The following is a 21,432-nucleotide window of genomic DNA, read 5'->3' as shown; positions in this document are numbered from 1 at the left end:
AGCAGCCATACACGTTCTCAATTAAACATTTAAACAGTCAGCGGCACTTCAAATCTTACAGCAAATCTCCGTCAGTCAGTAATGCATCAAAAGAACAGTGCTAAGCAAAGGAATGAATGGAAAGGGGTGACATTCACACAGGCACATGTACAATAACACACAGAAAATTAACTCAATATGTGATTAAGGCATTCGTCGAAATATTGCATGTAGCCCCAATGTTATATGTCAAGGTACTTCTGATTTCCAAGCAGATAGATCCCATGTATTCTCCAGATGAATGCAGCCAAATAGAACTCAAATAATGATCGATAAGCCAGTCATCTCAGAATATTCCATGTGAATGAAGCAATCCTCTTTGGACACTAAGGGCATATTTGGTTTGGGTATCAGTTTTTTTCAACACAAGCAAGTATTTCGGAGTGACACAGGTGAGTTCAACCTTTATGAAGTATCTAGATCAGGAGTCCGATGATAAATAATTCCCAAATCAATTGAAAAGTTCATAATTATGGTTTGTAGAGTAACAGTTTACTCGCATTGGACTCTAGGAACCAAAATGGCCACCAAAGCCACACAGAGTTCCAAAACCATACAAAAATTATACATTGCCATCTACGAAGGCTGACAATGGGAACAGGAAGTCGGCATGCTGTTCGTTTATGTCGTCCTTTTTGTCTGCCAACAAATACCGACATAAAGTCAGCGCCTCAAGAAGAGCCAATTTTTGACCTTTGAAGGGATTTTAAAGATGGAAATAGTTTTAGCAGAAGGAGTGGGACCTTTAATTCTCAGACCCACTCCTGCATGGATCGCTTGCAGTACAGTATGTGGCGCTGTGTATCCTTCCTCTTGAAGCGGAACACGGTGTAAAGCAGCACCATCATGCACAGGGCCAGGACGCAGGGGATGGCGATGGCCACCGCTTTCTCTGCTCCACCGCTGCTCTCCAGCTTGAGTACGATATCAACGTCGTCATTGTCATATTGTGGCGGTTCTTCTTCCTGTGGAGGGCTCCAGTCCCAGTCGGGGTCAGCAGGTAAGCCGTCGCAGCCCATAAAATCACGCAGGATAGACCTTGGGTAGCCTGACTCCACTCTCAGCCTCTGGTTGTTGAACTTCCAATACTCCTTCCCCTTGTAGAAGTATGTGAATCCTTAGGAGAAAAGGAAAACATAACTATGTGTTCTTCTTAGTTGAAAATAAGACATTTTAAGCCTAATGACATTAAAACTCAAGGCAATTATGTGTTACTAGTAATACATATATAATGTTCATGGTACTCCAAGTACCAAGAGTACTCCAAGAGTGTCAACATATCATCATGTTTGAAAATGCATGGTACAAAAACAAAAAGACACCATTGCCATATAACTTCTTGTACCAGTCCCATTCCAGATAAAATAAAACATTGGTATGAATTGTGTTTGAAGGTCCCATCTGGCACTATTGGTTCAATTATGAAGAAGTAGATGTTATAAACCCAAATACTGCCTAGAGCCGGTTGTCTCAAAAATCTCAGCATGAACAAAGCGATTTGTGAGAGAAGCCACAGAGAGGCCAATTATCACAGTGAAGGAGCTCAGAGATCACCAGATCCAGAGATCATAGTTCAGAGAAACGTCTTCTCTTCTGCCAGTCAACACAGTGTCCTCCAGAGTAAACCAATTACTTAAACCCTGAAACTCTGGAGGGATTTTAAGATGGTGAAAAGTTGTAGAGCATTTCTACAGTCTAGTGGCTCAACAAAATACTTATATGTGGATATGATATACACCTATATGGATAAAAGTAATAGGATACCTGACTAGAGACATCTAATGACATTGCATTCTAAACACATAAACTTCAATATAAAGTTGGTTCTCCCGTTGCAGCTATAAGTGCTTTCACTCTTCTGGGAACTCTTTCCACAAGATTTTGGAGTTTTTCTGGGAGATTGTGTACCTTGCTTTGTGCACTGGGGCACAGTCTGGAATAAAAAAGGGTTTTCACAAAACTCTTCTCAAAAAGTTGGGAGCATAGAACTTTAAAATGTATTGGCCAAAGCATTAAGATTTCCTTTCACTGCGAGTAATAGCCTAGCCCAACCTTTGAAAAACAGTACCATACCATTATCCCTCCTCCACCAAACTTTACAGTTGGTAGAATGCAGTCAGGCAGGCCATGTTCTCTTTGCATTTTCCAAACCCAGACCTGCCCATCAGACTATCAAACAGAGCAAGTTTCCACTGCTGAGTCCAGTGATGGTGTGCTTTACACCACTACATACAATGCATTGCATTGCATTTGGTGGAGTGAAGGTTGCATGTAGCTGCTGATGCACATTTTTTGTGCTGATATCAATGCCAGTGGAAGTTTATAATCAGCAGAGTGTTGGCAACTTTTACGAAACATGCACCCCAGCACTTGGTGACCTTTGTGGCTCAGTTGGTGCTGTTCCTAAATACTTCGACTTTCCAATAATACCACTTACAGTTGACCATGGCATATCAATAATGTAAAGGTGTGTCCCAATACTTTTGTCATTGTGTATTTATGAAAAACAGAATATATCATTTTGTAACTAAAAACATTTTGATATTTAAAAAATATATATATGTGCATATCAATTTTAGGCCTTTTTACAATTTTTACATCAAGACTATATTTTAGACTATTACATTAAATTACTTTACATTAGACTATATTTTATTGTGTACATAAAATGCAAGCATACTGCATTTATTGTTATAATAATAAAACCTACATAAAAAGTCATAACTCAGTGTGTCTGAGCATATGTGCAAACCACCAGGCCATGGCACCGATACAAATTCAATTATAGCAATAATTAATTGTGAGTTCCAGTACTGTGAAACTCAATGGCCATATTTCAAAACTAGATTTGTAATATGAGCGAATTGGTTTGGGGTCTTTTGCAAGGCGCTGCATTGTCAGCTAGGATCATTTCAATGTCTCACCATTTTCTTTGTCCACAAAGGCTCCCTGTGGAGAGTCTGGGATGCCTTTCCACACAGTAATAGGTTTTGGATATCCAGGGTCCATGGTTCTCATATCCTCATTGTACCTCCAGTATCTGTAATAGTAGACAGAGTCAGAAAATCTCAGACATTATGGAACAGTCAAGTGAAGGCGGTGTCCATTGGGTCCCATTGTACACTGTAGCTAGAAGCTATAAAACTGACCTGTCCCCTTTGAAGAAGTAGGTTTTGGCCACATCTTCCCACCAAACAGCTGTTTCAATGCTCTGTGTGGGCATTCCACTGCCAAAAAGAGAAATGTCCTGAGGATATGTGGGCTGTAGAGTTGTATCCTTAAACACCCAGAACCGGTTGCCTTCAGAAATGCAGAGAAAAGAAAAATATTGCCTTTAGTGTTTAAAATGCATGCATGTTCTTCTTCTTCTAGTAATAATAATAGTATTATTATTTATTAATAATACTATTATTAATAAATACTGGTGTTTGCTTCTTGGTTCAGTTCACTTTTACAAGGCAGCATTTGAAAGCATGCCAAAATGTTTTATTTATTTGTTGTTGTTTTTCCAATCACATGTGAGTAAAACTGTCCTCCACACCAAGTTATGTCCCTCATAGCATCATTCATCGAGAAGTTGGCTCTACAGGTTTATTGTCAATGTAGCCATCATTCATGATGGCCAGGTTCCCATCAATACAACAGTTTAAGATGAACCGTGTTAACTAATGTGCTCACCCACAGAATCAGACACTGCTGCTATTTACGTAACAAATTTCCCATTATGAATGATAATACAGCTCGGTTCGTTGGTCCACTGGGTCAGAATGCTTTCTCAACACATCCAAATTGCTCCAGTGTGTTTAATCTGTTATTTTTGTGTGTGGGTAATTGCTGTATTCATATATCCCTAAATGAACTGAACTAAGGAAGAAAACATGCCAGGTTCTGAAACTAACTCCAAACAAACCAGGTGTGAAAATATCTGAGCTCTTTCCTTCACATATTCACGTCTATATATAGCCTGTGAGATTTAAAAGTTGGAGGAAAACACATCTTACCTTTGAAGAAGACAAACTTCCCCTCGCTGTTTTCGTAGACAGCATCGATCTTGGGAGGCAGACCTCTCCAGAAGTAGCTAATTTGCATCGGGTATCCAGGCACCACAGAATTATCTCGCACCCTCCAGAACCACTGATCCTAATGAGAGTGTATTGGTGTTAGGAAACACGCAATTTACGCTTCTCTACTTCTCAGTGAAGCTGTTCATTATTCATACCTTGAAGACGAACAGCTCCTGTCGTAGGATTGCCAAAGTGTTGAAACCTCCATCACAGATGTTGGGTTTGGAGTTGGGGTGGGCTGGTTTTGACTTCTGCGGAGGGCGATGAGGGCGACCCTGTCGGTCATGCTTTCGAGGGTCAGTTGGTAGGTGCAGGCGAGGAGGTGTAGCGGTCGTAAGCAGTCTTGTAGGCTGAGGATTTTTGTCTGGAGGACCTGCGGAATGAATATAAAATTCAAATCACAAGAGTGTCAAATCTTTTAAAGATGTATTTGAAAGCACATGTGCCAAGTTCAAATAAATGAATGTACACTTTGTATTTCATGTGGCTGTGTAAAACTTTTATTCCATTTTCAAGAAATTTACTGACTACTGAAAAAATGTCATGAGATAAATGTAATAACATATTTTCCTCACTTCTTCAATGCATGGGAGTGATTCATTGGTTCATTGTTAGGTCAGTTCAGGTTAAATACCAGATATAACATTTGATTTTAATAATGTATTGAAATGTTGAATGTTGAACGCTGAAATGGTGGAATTAACATTAAGATTAAAAAATGCTTTAGAAGTATTTTCACTGTTAGTTCCTGTTAAATAATTTTAACAAATGAAACATTATCGTAAAATGTTACTAATATATATATATATATATATATATTATTATTTTTTTTACTATTTTTAAATTTTTCAATATTTTTTACTATTTTTTTTTACAAATATTATACATGATTAATTTATAAATATAAAATTATTAGCCATTATTATAATAAATTTATTATTAATTAAATGACCATAAAAATCAGGTACCTTATCTTGTCATAAAGGTAAACATGATTTTTCTTTTCAAGAGTTTCTTAAAAAAAGATATTGTGTCTTTGAATAAAAACAGATCATCATTACCCCTTATTAAACAAGAATACATTTGTTTTTCTTACACATGAAATCGTTAAAATTTAGGTACAAATTAAAACAAGTACATTTAAAAAATAATAAGAAGAATTATAAAGTTTTATTGTGTTGCTATGCAGTTGTTAGAGTGTTCTGGGGGTTTGCTGTGGTGTTGCGAAGTTGTTCCGGTTGAAATGCAGTTGCTCACGGGCAAAATAAGTCAAATAAGCCTACCACCATGTTTCTATAATAGCCTGTTCGATATGATATGCCTTAGCCTTATTGATGTCCATTTGATTAAAATCCTTAACCGTAAGTTTGATCAGTGTTACTGTAAACAGATATGTGCAAGCCAGTGGATTATGGGACCAGAGGTTTAAACGCACCATATATTTTCTGGATGCCCTGTAGATCATCATGAGGCAGTTTAAAGCTCTCGGTGTCCATATACTGATAGAATGGAGCCATTATAGCCGTAGGGTCATTAGAATGCTCCAGCCCCAAAGCATGACCAAGCTCATGGACCGCCACAAGGAACAGGTCATTACCTAAGGAGTATAGAAACAACAGTGGACATATAAAATACAAGATTTGTTTTGTTTTTTGCTGTGCTTGTACTCTTATCTTGAGAAGCATGGCATTATGACTCACCACGCAAGTGCCTGATCTGAGAGTCATCCTAATGTTGTAATGTTCATGTGTACAGTGTGTGGGCATGACAGAAACAGTAGCTTTGGAAACAGAATGCAAAACAAATCCCACATTGCTTTGTATTATACAACAATTTAACTGGAAATATCTTCCATGCTGACCTAACGATGAATGAATATGTTATGTAACCTATCCTTCTCAGTAAAGGTATTGTATTAAATGTGCACCTGTAGTGTAATTTAAACATTAAGGTACATTTGTCAAAAGCTGTACTTGCAGATAATGTAATATCAATTAAATAAAATTATAAATAAATGGCTATTTAAGTGTACTTATACAGACAGGATTTTAACAAGTGCATTTTGTTATTTCAAATTAAAGTTTTAAAATGATATTTTAAATCACTTTTAATAATCTTTGTTTTGTTCAACTTTGAAGTGTTGACTAACATACTAACACACGTATATAATTTTAACTGTAGGGTGTTATTTGACGTAACATTCAAAGATAATATATTTTAAATGTACTAAATTTCAACTTCATCGTTACAAATGTGTAATTACAAACATGCCATAAATTAAGAAGTTACACTAAAGTATATTTTTAGTTTATACCTTAAATGCTTGTTGGTACATTCAGAATTATACTTAACCATATTTCAAAGACAAAAAATATTATTTCTGTAAATTGTGCTATAGGTGATTCAAACAACATATCTGATTCTGAACATGTCATTTGGGTTCTGTTCCTCACATACAGCTATATAGGTCTCAAAACACTTAGCATATAGCGCAGGAGTTATAGGACTATTGGGTAACACTTTATTTTAAAGTGTCCTTGTTACACGTTACACGTACTTACTATTATAATAACAATAAATTGTGCATAATTACGTGCAAGTAATCGTAAGACAAACCCTAATCCTAACCCTAACCATTTAGTAAAATAATATTACTCAGTACCTAAATATATAATTTATAATGTATAATACACTGTAAAAAGGACACCTTCAAATAAAATGTATTGTTATGGTGCTTTTATTTTGGAGCTTTGTACAATCTGATTTGGTAGTGAAGTCAATGGGAAGCATTCACTTCTAAATGACCTGCTAAAAATAATCTCCTAATTGCTGTTTATTTTATAACATGTTGATGCCAATCAGCCTTAACATAAAGAAAGAAAACCACACAGTGTGTGCTCCATATAGACTGTGGTGACTCTAATGAAGCCTGAAACCACGGGAAGCTATTATGCCATGCACGTGTAACATCAGAGACGGCAGCAAAACAAACAGCCAAGGGTCCTGAGTGCAGGCGGCAGTAAAAATGCCTTTAGCGAATGTAGTCACAGCCATTCATTACTGTCTCAGCCGAGACATTTTGTGAAAGGAGATGAGCATCTTAAAAGCTCTCTGCATCCAGTTGGCCCAGGTAATTAAAGCTGAGTGCCTCTAAGTGCGGATCACAGTGAAGAGATGGATCTGATTACCTCTCATTTAATGGGTGCAACCATAACGCAAATACTACATATCAAACAAAGTTGACACCTGACATGCACACAAACATCAACATGTGCACACAAGACACATTCAGGGAAGAATCCCCTTTGCGACCAATGACAGCGTTGTTTATTTGTATTTGTTTAGAACCTGATCAGCGTCATTACTGACTGTAAGTCTTGTCCATGATACCTAATCCATCAACTAATGTTAACAAATAGAACTTCATTGTAGAGAGTTAACAAATGATGGCATACATTTAGTGGCTGCTGGTTAAAGAATACGGTGTTGAGTATGCACTTAAATACCACACACAGATGGATTTCAGCCGTCGTTCGTGGAAGATGCAGAAGATAACATCTGACAGACTTTATTTGGAGTATTTCACCAACACAATATAGAATGGGCTCTTTAATTGTTAGAAGTGTGACATGTCTGTAGTGTAATGAATTGAAAAAAGGGAGAAGAGAACATTTTTACAGATATCCTGTTAGAACAGATTTTACCAAATCTAACATTTAAGTATATTTCAATCATAACTCTTTGAATAGTTGAATACTTTAGCATGGTAATGAATATGAAAATGTTAAAGTATTTGGTCTTGGCGAACTAGATAAAATAGGCATACATAAATCCCGTAGCAGAAGCAGACAGGTGGAGCTGGGGGAGGTGGGGGATTCAGAGGAACCCGCTGCAGGACCAGCTTACAGCGAACAACTGAATCAGTGTTTAACCAATGTTGTGCAAGCAACCTTATTGGCTGCAAAAATCAGCAGAGGCCAATCAGCTTGTGCCATGTAGTAAATTATGTTATCACTAGAAGATTGCATATAAAGTATCTATAAGTTCTGAGTTTCAGGACTGAAAGTTATTCATACCGCATGATACCCAATGCATCAACTAATGTTAACCCATAAAACTTTTACTTGTAACAATACTTGTACTTGTAACAAAAACTTGTAACAAATGGCATATACAGTAGTACTAATGGCTCCAGCACATTTAGTGGCTGCATAAGCTGGTTAAAGAATATTTTGTTGAGTATGTACTTAAATACCACACACAGGTGGTGCAGCGGTTTAGTGAATTCTCCCCTTAGTATTTTCAAAGCTTCAAACAGCACAGTTTGTTAAAACACTTATTTCAGCAAGTAAATTACAGCACTAATTACTTTACAAGTGAGTCTTGTTTTGCAGAATTGCTGTTAGCTTTAGCTATAAAACAGTCATTTATTTTTCAGTGGTGCTTGTGAAAGTCTCCAGATGTCATTAATGATTTAGCTGCTTCTGTCACTTTCACATTCCTGCTGAAACAGCAACTTCATTTGTTTGTTAATTGTTGAAATTGAAAATGTGGCCTAACCTGCCGTTCTCTCACCATCATGGTTTGGGTTGCCCAGTGTCCAGGGTTCATCTGAGTCAAAGTGCGTGTCGCCCCCTATGCCCGGCCCTGGGAAATAAGCGTGTGCCAGGAAGCCTCCTTCTCCATCAAAAGGAGAGCTGTCACCATGGAAACCAGAGGCAAAGATGATGGTGATGTCGACGTCACGCTTGCCGCTCTCCAAAGCACTGTAGGGCACGGCCTCAAAGCGTAGCGGCGTGACACCTTGCCATACATCAAACGCCCTGCGAATGGCCTCATGCGTTTCTCGTGCTCCCACTTTAGGAGTGACATTTTTAATGCTGAAAACAAATCAAAGAGAAAAAACAATATTTACTAGTAAATATAAACAAGTCCAATATATGGTTTGTACAATATACAATAAAGACAATAACTATGAGACACATCTTTGTGCTGGTGAGCTTATTTTAAGGTGGTTTCCAGTAAAGAAGAAGAATTTATACTCTTAATAGCTAATTGAATTGATTTTGTGGGGATGGTTAATCAAAAAAGTTTCATTCTGTCACAATTTTTTTTTTTTTTCCGTTATTGGAAAATCATGAATCCAAGAGATATTTTAACATGCGATTTACAATTTATACACTGTAAAAAAAATTAAATTAGTAAATTTGGTCAAACTTTTCAAGTTTGAGAAAACTGTCTAATGTAGAAAAAGTTGAAATTACATAAATTAGTTTGATCACTGATCCATAACTGTATTTGTTTTTGATTGATCAGTTATTGTTTTCTTCTTCAATTTCAGAATATGTAACTTCTTTTAGTGCAGAGACAACTCTACAACCTTTTAGACATTTGCTTGAATAATAGACAAATTGAAGTTGTTTTGTGTAGTCTGCCAAAATAATGTTTTATATCAGTAATGCACAATATTAATATTCAGTTTCAAATGCAAGCTTATTTGTATCACTTACTTTTGAGTTTATAAAGCTTATTGTGTTATATTCACTTATCTTTAGCAATTCTTTGTTTCATATATGCTATAAATGGTTTGTTTTGAGTTTGTGTTCTCAACATTTAATCAGATATCAAATGTCATAGTAAAAACCCTTACTATTATGATGTGTTAATATCACAGAAAAGAGGGAGCATTTTCATTTCCAAAGTGAACTGCACCAACTGCCCTTAGACTGGCATCTCTGCTGAATTTCCCACATTGAAGTCTTTATCTTCCTCTAACAGACTGAGAGGCCCTGAAAATCTCAGCTGATTTTTCTCTATAGAGGCCAGTCACTCACTGCCAAGCCTGTCTTCATTTACATTCCATTTGCATAGGTGGCCCATCAATTAAAAAAAGCAGGATTTGAATAAATCATTTCCGTTATCGCCCGCTGTAACCGGGAAAGTCTAAATTGAGGTGAGAGAACACTATTTCCTCCGAGCCCTTTAGAAGGTAATCTTCAGGGAATTCAAATATGTTTCTTGAAGGTTAAAGAGTGAATGCTGGAGGTTATTATATGCCTGGCTGTGTCTTCATTGCAGTGCAGCATATAGGATGGCAGTGACAGGACAATTTGAGCCACGTCTGTTTCAGCCTATCGGGTTTGGTTTATCAAAATTAATTTTAAGAGTTAAACATCAGATAGAGGCCAGTATTTACACAAGATGTCAGATGATATGGAAACAGGAAGTGACATCAACCAAAGTAAAGAATAAGCTGTGGTCACACTAGACCTTAAGCATGAACAATTTCTTTGGACACTGCAGCAGTCGTGATGTGACATCACACTCTGCAGAGTCTTTTTAAAAATATAAATTCAACACATAAGCGAAGGCAGCGAAATGTGAAAGGTCTTCACATGAGCTTGCGTTTCTGTTCTCCCGCATTCGCGTGGATATGAATGGAAGTCATTGGATCGAAACGTGTGGTGTGACCACCCCTTTAACCTCTTAACTTGTCTTAAAAGGGACCTATTATGCAAAAATCACTTTTATAAGGTGTTTGAATACAGTTGTGTGGCCGCAGTGTATGAAAACATCCAGTCTATAATGGTAAAAATCCACCCACTCATTTATAATCTAAAAAACTGTCTCTCAGAACAAGCTGTTTTAGATTCTCCCTCTGTTCACGTCACCGAAGGGAAAAAGTCCCACCCATTTGTGACGAGTGGGACTTATAAAGTTTATGATAGCATGCCATGCATGAGACCAGCTATGTTGTTATTTTTATCCCACTGTGCTCCCTGTCTGTCAAAGCGAATGTATTATGCACAGTACAATCAGATGACTGACTTTTAAACAGAGTATGTTTTCTGTAAAGACAACAGGCTTGTACTAATAGTGAAATGTTGATTTGCAAAGGCTAGCACTGCTAAAGCAGGAGCTTGAGCTCTTGAAGCTCCGCCCTCTTCTCCAGGAGCAATAGCTCATTTGCATTAAAGCAACATACTCAAAATCAGAGCGTTTTGGCTCACACCCTAAAAGTGGCAATTTTAACAAGCTATAAAAAAATTATCTGTCGGGTATTTTGAGCTAAAACTTCACATACACACTCTGGGGATATCAGAGACTTATTTTACATCTTGTGAAAAGGAGCATAATAGGTCCCCTTTAAAGTTACAGTTCACATTAACTCTTTCCCCGCCACTGATGGAATTTTTGGTAGGGAGCGCTACTATACATCTCCTGAAAGAGTATTGAATCCCTAAAAATAAAAAGAATTACATAAAATTGGTATACTATGCCTTTAAGACAACTGTACCTTTAAGACAACTTATTTAAAGCTCCATTATAAATTTCGAGCATTTCATTTCACAGTTCTGTCTGTTAATGTCTGTGCTGTATTTATAGACCAAATTGTTAACACTAACCTGTATGTGATGTGTGTGCGTTGCCACTTCTGTCCAGTTAGCGCATAGCGCTTCTTCCTGCGGGATCCAGATGTCCCACCAAGCAGGTCTGGTACCCCACATCTGGGTTTCTTCATCCAGCTAGAGGAGAAAAAAAGAGCAAAGGGAGGAGGGGTGAGGTAATTTCTGACCTTCATCACATTAAAAACTAGGCTAGCTAACATTGCTGCTTTAAGGCATAACTATAAAAGTGTTTGAATGGATTTTAAAAATAACTGCTTCTGTGTTCATTCAGCAGAATACTCATTAGACTTTTACAATAAATCAGTGTTCTTGTGTTTACTTTATTGTTGTTGTGTGTGTGTGTGTGTGTGTGTGTGTGTGTGTGTGTATATATATATATATATATATATATATATATATATATTGCTGAAATACTTGAAGTCATTGGATAACAGTTCTGGAGATAACTGAAAAACATAAAAAATATGCACAAAAACATATATCACAGACATTCAACACCAAATTATAGTACTCAAAATGTCCCTAGTGACATGAAAAATTGCTTTTGAAACCCGCTGTTCAATTTTACTGCAAGTTACATAATTTCATCATTACAGCTTACATTAATTAGCATTTACAAACCCGCTAACCCAAGTTGTTTAGATAAAAGATCATGTATTTATTTATATCACTGAATGTGAAAATCAGTGCCTCGTCTTAACTTGTCATCAATAAATCACAACATGAAGACACAAACAGAATAAAAAACAGTTTAAAGGCAGAATAAAATGGACTGCAAGGTCAAGCAGAGAGTGCTCATCCTTCATAACACCGTGCAGTCATCTTTGAATAAGTTACACAAGCAGTAGAAAATGTTCTCAAAACATTGGAAAATGGCTTATGGTGTCCAAGCTAAACATCAGAGACCAGTGTTGAAACATTCAGTTCAAAGAAAAGCTGATATATTCGAATCAAACATGAAATTATTTAATTGATGACACATTTATAGGAAACTGTCATTTGTGTCCCATTTTTGTGCACATTATTCACCACTGATATAATTACCATGGAAAATAGATACTGGACTTAGTCATATTGTTTGATATTTGTTAGAGCTTATGTTTTACTGAAATTTTGGGAAACCTGCCAATTTGTATGTCCTTGTTCATCACCTTTACAGTTTAATGGGTCACAGAAAAAATACTGCAATTAAAATAATTTCATTCATGTTGCATAATATCACAGGGAGTGCCATCAAAGTTTTTTTTACTAAATGTCATTATGTACATGTCATAATGCATATCATTATGTGTACTCATGTGGTGTGATGATAAGACAATTTCTAGCCATTTTTGGATTGACCTTTTTTTTTTGTAACTCAACCCTGCAATATTTGGAATGTAACAGGGTCAAATAGCTTTCGCACAAAACATGTAACAATAATAATTTTGCAATGTCATTTTCATACACAAACATCAGAGTTTTATGAGAATGGGCCTGATATGTCGTAGTCAGTATATACAGTAAATATGTGCATTTTATGTGTGACTTTACTGTATGTATCTGTGCTTAGGAGTACTTACTCTATTGTCCCCTTGTCTAGGCTCCCTGTGATGTTTAGTCCATACTTGTGCTGCATGGCAGCAATAGCGGAATGCATGGTTTGGACTGATCGCAGGACAGCCATATTAGGTTGTGTCTTGTGGAGGTAGCCATACCTCTGTAACCACACCTGCAAAAGATAGAACAAACATAACCTGACAAAATGTCCTCAGCTAAACCCCAAGGCTCAGCTGTAGCCTGAACAACAACAAAAAAGAATAAGAAGCGAAACATGCCCTCGCAAGGCTTGGAAAGGAGCCTAGATGTTTAGGGATACAGGATTTCAATTTAGCCTGGTTCTCGGATGGTTTTGTTCTCAAGCTGAGATGGTATATTGGACGTTGAATGGTAACCTAACATGATACCAAAATTGTTTGCATACAAAAGGAACAAAAATGTCTGTAGAATCAAACGTTGCAATTGATTAACATGAACCAGGCCCAACAGTATATGCAGTAACTGACATGATCATAGTTTATTAAGAATATTAACAATATTGCATATGCATAAACAGCAGCAGAAGTGTGATACACCATGCAAACACATAGGACAAAAACTGGACTAAATATTGTATTTGTATTAGCCATATCCTTGTCTAAAAGGTGTGCACTTGTAGTGTACTTCAAACATGAAAAAAGATGCACTTAAACTATTGCATTGCACTAAAAAATATATAATATTAATGAAACAAAAGGCCAAGTGTTCTTAAAGAGAGTGCAATTTCCTGACTATGATTTTTGTTACAATTAAATGTAATATACAGTATTATAAACTTCATAATTACAAATATATTTAAATACATGACATATAGTTTCAGTAGAAATGACATTAAAGTTTATTTTAGTTTACCATAAATGCTTGTAAGTGCATTTGACAGTACACTTTAGTCATATGAAGACGATAGATGTAATTATGAAATTACTCATATGAAGTCCTTCCATAAGTGGGTCAAAACCCACTTAAATTCAATTAAATGAATTTAATCTAATTTACACTTTAATACCTTCTTGCTTAATCATAAATAAAGCAATTAAATTCACACTCACATCAGTTCACACTTAAGTATTTTAAAGCATGCTATTAATGTAATATGTATTATTTTTAAAAGTATTCTGGAGTGTACATAAGGGTGCAAAATGACTGATGAATTTCTGGCAAAGTAATGCAAAATTTGACTGGACATCCCTTATGAATATTAACCAAGGTTTTACTATAAATAACCGCCTACTATAATTTCCGTAAGGGATGTCACATGATATTTGACATCAACAAGATTTATATAAAGTGTCTTTCCCCTCAAAATGAGTCAGCACAGTTAAAGTTTCATCATCAGTTTTAACATGTATCACACTGACCTTCCAGAGATGCTAGTTTTGCTAGCCTCAGGATTTAAATGGCTGAATTCATTTAACATACTACTTTCACCATATTGCAGGAATAGTAAAGGTAGCATGTTAGTACACAGTCCTGAATTCAGCAAAAGGCATTCCTAGAGAGCGCTAAATGTGAGCATTTAGAACATTTGATGAAGTCTCTTTGTTGTTGCAGTGAACTGCAATGGCCTGTTGTAATGCGTCCTATGAGAGCTGTGATTTGAGAAGAGTGGTATTCTGAAGGTGCATGTTAAGATCATTTCATTCCAAACAACATTATGCTGGAAAGAGCTTTTAAGATAATGTACTTGAGGTCAAACATACTTTAAAACAAAAGCAAACTAAATGTTTTAGTGATCTGCCACCACATAAATCAATAATTCTATATGAATGTGTACATGTGTGATATATAAATATACATGCATATATAAGAAAAAAACAGTTATTTAAAAATTTGTGTTGTACATGTATCTTATAAAAGGACATTTGGTTATATTCTGTAGTATATCTATGCAAGCTTAGTTCTCCTTATGAGAAAGCAAAATCGGTTGAGAGCCAAATTGATTCTCTAGCACTAATCAGACCCTGCGTCTCTAACCAACACAAGGGCTGATTACTAATTTATATGAAGAAAACACAGATGTGCTATAGAGCCGCAGGGGTCTGGTATGACAGGGTGTAACCATGGTGATAAAGAGTCATAGATAGAAGCAACTTTGTCATCCTCCGGGTGTTGTAATCACTCTCTCGTGAAGCTATAAATACAGAGCTCAGCCAAACTGATGCGCATTAAAAATGTCAATGAAAGAAGAAAAAATCTGCCACGTTAATATACTCAATGTGTGTCGAATAAAACTCGGTGGGGAAACACACAGGCGCTCTCACACTCATGTTTATGCATAAATACAGAAATGCGATGAAAAACAGGCTTAATAGGTGAAAATGGAGCATCTAGCAAACATGATTGTATAATTAACATCTTCTCAGCGGTCCAACAGTGTTCCAGAATCCCCAACCAAAGGAAATTCATCCAAATGAGCCAACTGATCTGTCCAAGATTATTATTATTATTATTATTTTCTCAAGTGTAATTATTTATTGACCCAACCAAGCAAGGAAAGAACAAAAGAAAGAGAGAGAAAAAGAAAGCTATGCACAAAAATTACAATCTAGTTCAAATTGAATAAAATATGTATTCTACCATTCAGAAAATTGGTGTGTTTTTTAATGTTTTTGAAAGAAGTCTTTTTTTAATGCTCACCGAGGATGCATTTATTTGATCAAACATACAATAATATTGTGAAATATTATTACAATTTAAATGAATTGTTTTCTGTTTTGATATATTTTAAATGTATATTTGTATATTTGTTCAGAAATCATTCTAATTTGCTGCTTAAGAAACATATTATTATTATCAGTGTTGATCTTACAGACCACAAACTTTTGCATGAGTGTCTATAACTTCTTAAATATAACATACTGTAACATCACTTGATATAACCATATTTTGCTTAATGTTTGATTCTGTATTTTACTAAATGTCTCAAATGTATTATGAAATACATGATTTATTCTGGGTGAATGTATGATTTTATTTTACAATTTTTGGTAACACTTTAGTATAGGGACCAATTCTCACTAGTTGCTTATTAGCATGCCTATTAATAACATGTTGGCTGTTTCTTAGTGCTTATAAAGCACATACATGCATGACCATAGTCTACATCTCTAATCTTACACAATACCTAAACTTAACAACTAACTTACTAACTATTAATAAGCAGCAAATTAGGAGTTTACTAATGAAAAAGTCATAGTTAATGGTATGTTAATAGCGTGAATTGAACCTTGAAATAAAGTGTGACCCAACTTTTAATACAAAAGATGCTTATATTTACTAATGCTTAATGATACTTCTTATAATTTCCAAGTCATATCGTACTGGTAGAACCAGATGTCTTTGAATCACGTGTGTAAATCGTGGTGTATATTGCTAGAAGAAATACCACATTATTTACTTTTGTGTATATCACCCACTTCCCTAATTGGCTTAATATACTCAACACTGCAAGTTGAGGGACCATTAATATTTTACTGGGAGAAAAAACAAACAAAAAACTGACATTTCATCCTAACTAGCCAAATGGTCACTCCAGAATTTGTCTATAGTATTTACAGTAATACAGGCTTTATTAATTACATGATTACAATTTAAAAAGGCTTGAATTATTTCTGTTTGCAGAATCTGACAAGAGTGAATATTACCCACAGAAAGACGATGATTTGATTTTTTTGTAAAGGGCTAAAGCTGACTATATGTATCTCCATAATACACATGCAAGATGTACTTTGAAATGGGTTTGATTTCAAAAGCGAGCCAGTCTAAGACAGGTTTTCTTGATGTTCAAAGTGCTTAGTCATTAGGTGCTGGTTTGTATCCTGTCACAATCTCACCCTACCATGACAACATGAAAATGATCATTACCCAGAAGCTGCTGCCACATTTATACCAGATGGCAGAGACAGACAGAAAAAGGGCATGACGAGATGATGATGAAAAGCATCCTTCTGGAGGACGTTGGCACAACCGTGTTCTTTATGGAGACCCTTGAGTGTATCCACTAAGATGAAAAATCCATCATAAATATATAATGTCTTGAGTGTGACATCTGACGAGAGGCTGCAGTTTCATAGACAGAGATGTGTGCTTTACTGCTTTTATATATTCTATAAGTACAGTAACATCGTTGTGTTTTAATTGCAGTGTGTTCAATAGTGTCTGTGTTTTAACTGCATGTAATATTTAAACTAAAGCTAAAACTGACACTAAAATTGATACCATTAAACAAAACATTTTTTCATCATTAAATTAAATAAGCGTTAAATGAACTTGATGTACTGAAATAACTAGACCTAAAACTGAAATAAAAATTAATAAAAACTATATAGACTTACAGACTTTTTTTTTTTTTTTTTTTACTGTAGCCTTTTTTAAAACAACAATTTCCCTTTAAATTACTAACATTTTACTCTATACTATATGCTTTGCATGAACATAAACTGGTCAGGATACAACTTCATCTGTTTTAAGGGAACATGTCTTTCTTCTCTTTCCACTGCAGAATTTTCTCACTTCTTTCTCTGTAGCTCATTCTCACTTTCTCTCTCACTTCTCTCATTTGCATCTTGCAGCAAAAGCCAATCAATGAAGTCAATTACAGGAGTCAGTATGCCGAAATGCGGTTGCATCCTAAAATGTGCTACTGTTTCCAGGCAAACAATTCTTCGTGTAAATAAGCTGCCATATTTTCCCCTGAGTGCAACGCCATCCATTTCCTAGGGGTCAGTGGCAGAACTAACCTCAAGTACTTCTACTCTACATACATAGTCTGCCCACTAACCAGCAGCCAGGAATCTACTAATCTCCTCTACTTCTCTCTTGCTCATCTCTATCTCTCCCTCCTTCCCTTTTTCTTTCTGCAACTTCCCATTAGGCCAAACAACCCCTTTGTATCCACTGTCCACGCCTTTAATCAGCTGTAAGCACATGAGTGTGTATACGGTGTGCATTTTGAGCTGAAACAGGTTTCAGGTCAATGGGAGTCAATGATTCTGTGAAAATTGGTTTATTTGCACTCTCTATTTCACAACATTCAAACTGATTTTTGGTGCTTGCCTATGCAAAGCTTACAGTTACAATGTTGGTTGTTGTGGATGGTTGCCAAGATGTTGCTATGTAGTTGCTAAGTGATTTTTTAGCTTGGTGTGGTTGGCTGTAAACTGATGCAAGGTGTTTCTAGGTCATTGCTAGTTCTTCTTCAATCTAAAAGAGTATTTGTTCAATACAAGTTGAGCTCAATCATCAAAATTTTGCCCAAAAAATTTAAAACTTTACACAGGTTAGTTAGAACATGTTTTTTTTACACTAAAAAAATATGTTTATGTGGCTATACATATATTTTAACATCCATTTAGTGCTTCCAAACTGATCTATAATATAGATAAAATAATAATGTTTTCACAAATTGGTGCTGAATGCATATGAATTTCTATGATTTCATATGAACTTGATGAACACATATTGTGTAAATGGCTATACTGAAATAATGAGTATTTTAACATGTGCCAGTTGTGCCCCATTTCTCCCATTGTAAATGCTTCCGACCCAGTCTCAAGATAAAACTATTTAACATCTTGGCGAATTGGGGATGAATTTGTATGAATTTGCACAATTTAATTTGAATGAAAACATGATTTTTAGAAAAAAGTAAGCATGAAGGTCCAACCCTAAACCTAACTCAGTGGTGAGTACGCCGATCATATGCAAATGTACAAAAGAGATTGTATGAATTCATATGCATTCACCACAAATTCAACCAAAAAAAAAGTTAAGAGCTGCCATGAGAGTGTGTTGGTGATTCACTGCAACCTTTTTAAAGAAAAGGAGGGACAAGTCAATAATCATATCCATAGCACAAATGTTTAGCAAGCGGCAGTATAATTCTCATAACCTGCTTTACTCCTTTTAGGGCATCATGATGACTCAAATGCATTTAAAACTTCATTTTGATGAAGGGTCTATACTTTTATGTCCACTTCTATCATCCACAAAACCTACACCCCTCTTATCCAAACCATTAATAAGATGTATGACTGTTTACGTAGCTCGGTGGTTAATAGCACATAGCAACAACCCATGACTCCCTATTAATCACATATAGAACCAGAGCTACATGAAATGTCGCTACCGACTTAGCACTAAGCTAAGCACATTTGCACCTGCATGCGAAAGACGTGCGTAATTAAAGCCCTGGGGGCCCAATCCTGATTTCACCGCTGAATCCTAGAACCTTGCGCTCTATAGTCTATTTCTAGTTCAAGGATCAGAGGTCCCCCCTCCAAGCAGTCATTACTCATCTCTCTCACACACATTCACTTTCTTCCCCAAAGACCACTGACCTGTGCACTCAACTCACAATTGCTGCCAACCACTGCAGCCCTGCCAGCAAAAAAACCCACACAGGAGCTGCATGGGTGGCAGAGAGCTGAAAAGAAGAAAGAGGTTCTAGTTTCCAAGAAAGTGAAGACCACTAAGAATTTAGAATTCAGATGGTTTTGTACCACTGGTCTTATTGTAATTTTGTGAAGGACAGATTCGACGATACAGCCTGCTCTAAAAGAGAATCAATATTATCATGACAATACCATGTCCACCATGAGCTGATCTACTGGCACAGCACCCTCTACAACTCTCGCCTCCCAGCCAAACAGAACCGAGCGGGTGACAAATTCTCTCAATGTCAACCAAGGCTGCCAGCAGCACTAAACATCACATTTGCGCCCATTCCAGCCCAAAGGAGTTTGGGGGAGAGTTGCTAAGCAACTTACATAATCTTTATGTGCTTCACATTATCGCAAGAGTCTGTGGTTGAGTAGCACTGAGTAAATCGAGGTCTTGCTTCCCCTATCACCCCATTGATCGTCGCATGGCCAGTCAGAGGCGTCTGATTGTCATCTCTGAGTGAATGGATTTGGACTGGAGGAAGGAGCAATATCTCTGGTTGTTGCTGATCTCTCTCTCACTCATGCCTCAGGTCTGCACTGTTATGAGCTTGTGAATTAAATTGTGTAACAGTGCACAATTAAGTATGAAGCATGTTTAAAGGTAACTATACTTCAGTTAGCATTTTTGTCCATCAGTATACGAAAATAGAATAGAATAGAATAGAATAGAATAGAATAGAATAGAATAGAACAGAATAGAATAGAATAGAATAGAATAGAATTCATGTTTAGGCTACTCAGTGCACATTTAGAGAATAGGCTGAAAAACTAGAACTGAATAGAATTCATGTCTACTTATTACTAAGAATGGCAGAATAGAATGACATTTCTGTTTACATTCTATAGAATAGCAGCTTTCTATTCTATTCTGGTTATGAATAGCCTTTTAATCTAATCTAATAATAACAGGATTGCTCTTCTATTTTGTTCAGTACACTGAATAACAGAGTTGGCTATATGGAATAGAATAACATTTCAATTTGGTTTGTATTACAGAATAGGAAGGAATTTTGTTCAGTACACTAAATCACAGACTAGAGTAGAATTTCAGTTTACTTTGTATAACAGAATAGAATAGTTCATCTTTACTTTGTATTACAGAAGCATTCTAAGTGTAGCCTAGTCTACTTTATTTTGTAACTTGGTGTAATAAGTAGACAGGAATAAAAGTCTATACATTTCTATTATTTAATTCAGAATACAAGGTAGACAAGAATGATATTCAACTTCATGCTTTTTTGTAATAGAAGGTAAACATGAATTACGTAGCCTACTATTCTGTTCTGCTCTGTTATACAAAGTAAACAGAAAATATATTCTCTTCCATTCTATTCATTTTACTCTGAATACAGAATTACAGAATATAACAGTATAGAATTGCTTTCTTTCCACTCAGTGCACAGAATTACTGAATAGGCTAAACCAGACTGGACTATAACATTTCTGTTTACTATACCGAAATAACAGAACAGGGTTGCATTCCCAAATACAGACTAGACTGGAAGAGAATAGCTGTATATAGCTATCATAGCACACATCCAGATCTAGCAGGTGATTCAATGTGATTCTGTGCAAGTGCTGTTGTGATTTATTTATGACCTGCGATATATCCCCTTCTCGTAGGTCTCAGTAAAAGCAGCACGCGTTTTCTCAACATACGCTTTTGTGTTCATGACTCAAGCTGAAGATGCTGCTGCTGATGTTGGGCCAGTCTTACCTCAACGCTGAAATGATGGTCTTCGGCCGCTGAGCAGCACATCCACACAGCGTGATGGAGCCACAACAGCACCGCATACACACAGTCCAGCCTTCGCTTTGTAAGCAGCGTACCGTTCATATTTGTAGATTCGCTTGATTTTCCTTTATCAATGACTATGTATGTCTCTATCCTCGTATGTC

General features: G+C 36.2%; 1 protein-coding gene across 1 annotated transcript; it reads right to left on the bottom strand.

Annotated features, from left to right (window-relative positions):
* Positions 1-791: 791 nt before the first annotated feature.
* On the bottom strand, positions 792-21,370 carry mmp16b (matrix metallopeptidase 16b (membrane-inserted); the record flags this gene model as incomplete). Its single annotated transcript, XM_079379104.1, has 10 exons — positions 792-1,156; positions 2,964-3,079; positions 3,189-3,339; positions 4,041-4,179; positions 4,259-4,476; positions 5,539-5,700; positions 8,664-8,983; positions 11,510-11,629; positions 13,075-13,223; positions 21,251-21,370. The coding sequence occupies 10 exons, from the start codon at positions 21,368-21,370 to the stop codon at positions 792-794; spliced, it is 1,860 nt and encodes a 619-aa protein (XP_079235230.1).
* Between the last annotated feature and the right edge of the window lie 62 nt (positions 21,371-21,432).

This window comes from Barbus barbus (assembly GCF_936440315.1).
Source record: "Barbus barbus genome assembly, chromosome: 26".
Taxonomy (NCBI): Eukaryota; Metazoa; Chordata; class Actinopteri; order Cypriniformes; family Cyprinidae; genus Barbus; species Barbus barbus.
The sequence above is the reverse complement of the archived record's forward strand: the minus strand, read 5'-3'. Positions and strand labels throughout refer to the sequence as shown.